Raw genomic sequence first — 6194 nt, 5'->3', positions numbered from 1 at the left:
ATTTCTTAAAGACCGCAAGGGAAGCGTCTTCCCCTGTAATGTCAAAAAATTAATGGTCAAACATGTGTTACATCTATTGTGTTAACATTTTATTGATTAAAAATGCGTTAGAACACGTTCATCTCAGAGACGAGTTCGTTCAGAATCAGCTACATATAGCAGGTGACTCGATTTCCTTCTCATATATTCCCGTAGCATCAATGGCGGTACTGGGGGGGGGGGGGGGGGGGGGGGGGGCAGTGCCCCTGTGACAACAAGCTTGGACCCCCTTGTGGCCCCCCTAAATGTAGAGTGTGAAATTATTTTTCCCAAACTTTTTTTTCGCGATCGTTTTTTACATCCGTTATTAGACCTATTAGACCGTGGCAACGCGGAACAGAAATGTCACCCACGCATTTTCTAGAGGGGCTGTTTAAAGCGGAACACAACAGTGCGTAGAACATGCATCTGCAGGTTTTTTTCTACTCAGAAGTTGGAAGTTTTGCGTGAATATTATAATTGAAGACTTCAAGCAAAGAAGGAAATATAGCGGTAAGTAAAGTTGTTAATATGTTGTATTATGTATATGTAAATGTATAACGTTAGATCTGCTAATTTTAACCTGGCCGCTTGTTATTTTGTAGCAGAAAAGGGATAAAATATATGATCAACAAACTCATGGTTCTGAGTGTGTTTACTCCGTAAACGAGTTGTAACATTAAACGTTTAGACATAGTTAGTTTCCTAGCAAGTTAGTTATTTTCAGTAAATTATTTCAAAAGCTTCTTGGTCCCCATTGCTTTTGCTCTATAGTTCTCAGCTTCTCACCAAAATGAAGAGAAAGAAGGACATCATGTCGTTCTTCCAAAGAAAAGATAAGGTAGACAGTGAGACAGAGCCAAATGGTTCAGGTGTGGAGAGAGCAAGAGAGAGCAGAGAGCCTGCAGAGAGAGAACAGGACGAGTTGTCCATCGGAGAGACGGAGAGTGAAGGAATATTAGAGGAGGAAAGTGAGACAGATGGAGACACTGAGGCTGAGAGTGATACAACTACAGAGGAGCCACGTGCGTCCACTAGCAGTGGACCATCAGGTGTGTGCTGTTGAATACATATGTAAAGCACTGCAATAAGTCAGGTTATATGGTGTATAGAAATTCATCAATTTGTGATTGAAATTAATTCTTATTTAACATGCTATGAGCTTGTGATATCAGGTGGATTTCAGAAGTTGTCTGATACCAATTGTATATCTAAAATTAGCCAAATATTTTTTACATTATACATTAAGGTTAAGAAGAAAAAAAAACAGTAAATAAATAAATAAACAGGCATAAGTAATCATAACAGTAGTAATAACAACAAAAAGACATGACAGAGTAAAAATGAAGGTGGTAAAATAAATATATAAATACATTCTCAGCAGCAAATAATGAAAAACTGAAAAATACTAAGTTAGACAAACGAAGTAATAAGTGCACTTAATTCTCAATATTTATGTAAATGAAAACTATTTGCTGAAAAGGGTATACATACTTTTAATAATTTTTTTTTTCTTTGGCAGATATCAGCAAATCCCGGGAAGGCCCACCGGTGCAGCCAACGATGAATATAGACCGGAGGAGGAGCTTCAAGGCAGCCTGGTACCATGTCCACCCCTGGCTTGAATATTCCATACTATCAGACTCTGTGTTTTGTTATGCCTGCAGGCATTTTAGCCCTCCTAAAGCCTCAGAGACGGTATTTGATTCAAAATTGGGGTTTAACAATTGGAAGAAGGCAACTTACAAACAGGGGGGATTTGCAATTCATGCAAGGTCTGAGCGGCACAAACAAGCAATGATTACTTGGAGAGACTATCAGAAAGCTGTAAAAAGTAATGCAACACTGGTAAATGCCCTAAACAAGGAACACAACAAACAGGTTCAAGGGACTATATTAAAACAATAGGAGAAATACTATTACTTACAGCCACACAAAACATTGCACAAAGAGGACACGATGAGTCTGCAGAGTCAGATAATAAAGGGAACTTCATGGCAATCTTAGAAACAGTAGCTAAGCATGATAAAACTGCACTGTAAAAAATGAATCATGGGTCTTGTAATTTTCATTAAAAAAATTAAGGTGATACTTAAAAATAGTGTGTATATTTCATTAAAGAAATTGTGATTCAGTGTTGTGTAGAAAATATTGAGGACTTTTTACTAATAAAACCAAGAGATGTTTTCCTCATTTTTTTTAAGGAATCTTCAGCAGTTTTGAGGCTTGAATTGAGGAACTGATTAAACTAAAAAAAAAAAAGGAAAGAAGGCTACCTGTTTATTTTAAGAGAATTAGCTCAATTTTGCAGTTTTATTTTAGAGGTGATTGTTAGTTCCCAGCATGCTTTGCATATAGCTGGATGGAGAGTGAATTTTGAAATTAAATGCTATTTTATGTGTTTTTGAGTGAAGGGAAACATCTATTAATGTTTAATGTTCAGTTATGTTTGACATTTGAAAGAGTTTCTGTTACATTGAAGATTCCATTGTACAGTGCAATAGTCACCATTGTGCAGAAGAGTAGCACATATGGTTCTGGATACTACACCTCTAAGGCATCAAACCTTGTTCAATGAGCAGTAGCTTTGCTAGTGCAGTACTTTCCAGTATTTTCCTACTTGAGCTGTTTGGCTGTATACAGTCTTTTAAATGTACAAAATAACTCAGTCAACAATAACTCAAATTTCGAGAATCAACTTAAAATAAATGAGCACATTTCACTAATTATAATAAATTCATTGTGTCATAGATTAATTAATTTAGGAGATTTTACATGATTTTTTCAGGTAGATTCCATTAAAAAAATCAAGTTGTAAAAACTACTCAAAAATATTAAGTGTAATATTGTTACCATAATTTTCTTAAGTAAATAGCCCATTCCATTTTTTACAGTGTGTGCAAAAAAGGTTGACTTCCATTCATAATGCAAAATATACCAGCAAAGGGATACAGAATGAGGTTCTGAGTTGTTTGGCAGACATGGTTCGAACTAAAATTATAGAAGAAGTGAAAGACAGTGAGGTCTATAGCATAATGGCAGATGAAACAAAAGATGTAAAAAAAAAAAAAGAGCAGATATCTCTAGTACTCAGGTACTATTTCAGTGGAGCTGTCCATGAGAGCTTTCTCCACTTTGAATCAGCTGATCGACTAGATGCAGCAGGGCTTACTGACAAAATCATACACATATTAGAAAGTCATGGTCTTGAATACAAAAACAACCTAGTAGGCCAAGCATATGACGGTGCTTCAGTTATGAGTGGGAAGCATTCAGGTGTCCAGGCACGCATTAAAGAACAAGCAAAGCATGCTTTTTACATCCACTGCAATGCACACTGTCTAAATTTAGTTTTAGTGGATACAGTCAAAGCTATCCCTGAGGTAGGAGAGTTCTTCTCCTTACTAGAAAGACTGTATGTCTTCACATCTGGGTCATATGTGCATCAAAAATGGCTTGGCATACAGAAAGAAATGTACCCAGGTGCACCGGCTAGAGAGCTTCATTGGCTAAGTGATACTCGCTGGGCATGCCGATATATGGCTCTACATACTATTATGGATAGATTGCCTGCCATTAAGCGAGTCTTGCAAGACATAGTCCAAGAACACAGTGGTGACAGATCTGTTGAGGCTAGAGGTCTGCTTGCACAGATAGATTTACAGTTCATTGTGTGCCTTGTTACCCTCCATAAAGTGTTTGGAGAAGCAAAATTTATATCAGATATGCTACAGTCTTCATCACTTGACCTATCAAAGGCTGTTGATTTAGTTGAAGCCTTAGTTCAGACTTTGAATGACTACAGGGATGAGTCATTTTTTGATGACCTATGGAATGAAGTGTTGAACACAGCTGAGCAATGTGATACTGCAATACAGCCCCCTGCAAAACGACCAAAAAAGCTGAGCTCTCAATTTAATGCAGACTGTGTACTCAGTACAGTGGGTCAGAGGTCAGATTCAGAATGAGAAAAAGATAGTTCCCTGTCGATACTACACTCGTACTGCGTCGCTAGACGCTATGGGGAAAAACTCCTTTTTCTCCGAGGACTGAAGACTTTTTCAATCACGCAGTGTGACTGCACGGCCATTGGTTCGTGCAGTAATAAAAAACGAACCAATGGCTCGTCAGTGGTACTGCACGAGCCTATGGCGGCAAAGCCCGCCAGAGCCCGCCAGAAGGGGCGGGGTCATCTGGCTATATAAGCAGGCGTTTCGCCATAGGAAAACAGATCAATTCTCCTTCAGCGACGACGATCATCCCTTCGCTGACACTCGAGACTGGAAGACGCTCGCCGTAGAAACGCATCGCTGCGGATAGAAGCTGCCATTTCCTCTGCACCCTCTCGCTGCTCTGCCTGCTCTTCGAGCCGCTCCAGCGACCTGTGCAGATGCCAGCCTCGTCCCCTGCGGCCATCCGGTGAGTCTAAAATCAAATTTCTCTGAAAGAGCAAATTTCAAGCGACGTTGTTGCAAATGTCACACTGCGAAATTCTGCACGATGCAGAAGGGCAGTGAGCGCTTCGCCTCTGTGGGCAACACCCACACAGACTGCGCGTTCATTGAGACAGAATGCTCAGTCGAGTATGAGTCTCGCTCTTCTCCACTCGCTGGCCTTCTAGCAAGGCAGCTCCGCTCTTCCGTTTCTCCTCTCTCAGCAAGCTCGGAGAATGAAACGATAGGGCCACGGGGCTAAGTAACCGGTTTTGAGTGATCCCACGCCGGCTCAAGAGCCCGCGTGCTCACTCTTACCGCAGCGCTCTGATCCGCCAGTGTTTTGACACGTGAGAATCACCGCCCCTCGTTACATGAGCGGCTATATCCTCCTAGGCGGACCGGTGTAGAAAGCTATCTTTGACAGCTTTGCGTGTGCGTGTGAGTCGCTAAAGCTGCTCCCTCACAAACAGACTGCTTTCGTCGAAAGCCGCCCCTGATTCGCTCACTATAAGGCGCCACTGCCCTCCCCGCTTTCATGTTCCTCTTCTCCCTGACACCTCGGAGGAAGGAACACTTAACTCGCGGAGCGGAGCGATCAGGCTTGAGTGATTGCACGTCAGTTTATCTCGTGTGCTCACTTTAATCTGCCGGAGTGTGTTAAACACGCGAGGATCAGCGCTCCTCATCGCACTGAGTGGCACAATCCATTTATACAGATCTTACAATACTGCGCTGGTTGGCCCCGCCTTCCCCGCTCTCACTCTCTGGAAACTGAGAGATCGCGGGGCTGAGCGGGCAGGCTCGAGTGATTTTTGCGCGCTGGCATAGCCCCGCGTGTTTCACTCTGCACACAGCGCTTTGATCTGGCGGTGTGTTTGCACTAAGGATTAGCGCCTCTCGCAGCTCTTTGATCTGCTCGCGCTATTTTCACTATTAAGCTGTCCTTGCTGCGCTCGCGGTTGTACTACTTCAACGAAGTTGGCCCCGCCTCCCCTGCTCTCGTATTTCTCCCCTCCCAGTTACCTCGGAGAAGAAATATCAAATCGCGGGTTTGAGCGTTCAAGCTTGAGTGAATTTACGCTGGCCAAAGCCCCGTGTTTCACTCTCCATACAGCTTTGATCTGACAGCTGACAGTCTGTGTCTTGCCCTGCCTCCCCTCGTCTGCTACGAACGGATCTGATGGAAGCATTGAGACTAGCGCCACGAAACGGCCTCTGTCACGCCTCTGAACACCCCGTTTAGCTCGGTGTGTCGACGGCAATGTGTTTGTGTACATACTGTTGTGAACTGGGCCCATTTATATAGCGCCCACACAGCCGATCACTACTATAGTGAGGAAAAATAAAACGCAAACATTTTCAAAGGAATAATTTTCTCTTAACAGGTGTGTCGAGTCCCCACACGGCGACTCGCCACCCAAATTAATTCCAACACCCTTGCCACACGGGCCGAGGCCTGGCAGGCCATCCCCGGAGTGTCACAGTGGGTTCTGGGGATTATAGAAAGAGGTTATACACTTTAATTCGCTCGAGAACCCCCGCGGTACAGCGGCAGGGTCCCCACCTTAGTGCGAAGCAGCAACGCTCACGTTCTGCGAGCCGAGGTGGAGAAATTGCTGGTGAAAGGAGCTATAGAAATAGTTCCCCCAGCTCAGAGCGAATCAGGCTTCTACAGCCGTTATTTACTCGTCCCCAAAAAGGATGGCGGCCTCCGGCCCATCCTCGATCTCAGACGTCTGA

General features: G+C 43.2%; 1 protein-coding gene across 1 annotated transcript; it reads left to right on the top strand.

The window, feature by feature from the left end:
* Nucleotides 1-362: 362 nt before the first annotated feature.
* On the top strand, nt 363-3063 carry LOC306859966 (uncharacterized protein). Its single transcript, XM_079401424.1, has 3 exons — nt 363-531; nt 793-1070; nt 1541-3063. The coding sequence occupies exons 2-3, from the start codon at nt 812-814 to the stop codon at nt 1924-1926; spliced, it is 645 nt and encodes a 214-aa protein (XP_079257550.1). The 5' UTR covers nt 363-531; nt 793-811; the 3' UTR covers nt 1927-3063.
* The last annotated feature ends 3131 nt before the right edge of the window (nt 3064-6194 follow it).

Source organism: Barbus barbus (assembly GCF_936440315.1).
Source record: "Barbus barbus genome assembly, chromosome: 40".
NCBI classification, from domain to species: Eukaryota; Metazoa; Chordata; class Actinopteri; order Cypriniformes; family Cyprinidae; genus Barbus; species Barbus barbus.
This window is presented reverse-complemented; position numbering and strand designations above follow the sequence as displayed.

Coding starts and splice junctions, on each gene's coding strand:
- LOC306859966 (XM_079401424.1), top strand. CDS start 812: ATGAAGAGAAAGAAGGACATCATGTCGTTCTTCCAAAGAAAAGATAAG. Junction 1,071..1,540: donor CACTAGCAGTGGACCATCAG/GTGTGTGCTGTT, acceptor TTTCTTTGGCAG/ATATCAGCAAATCCCGGGAA.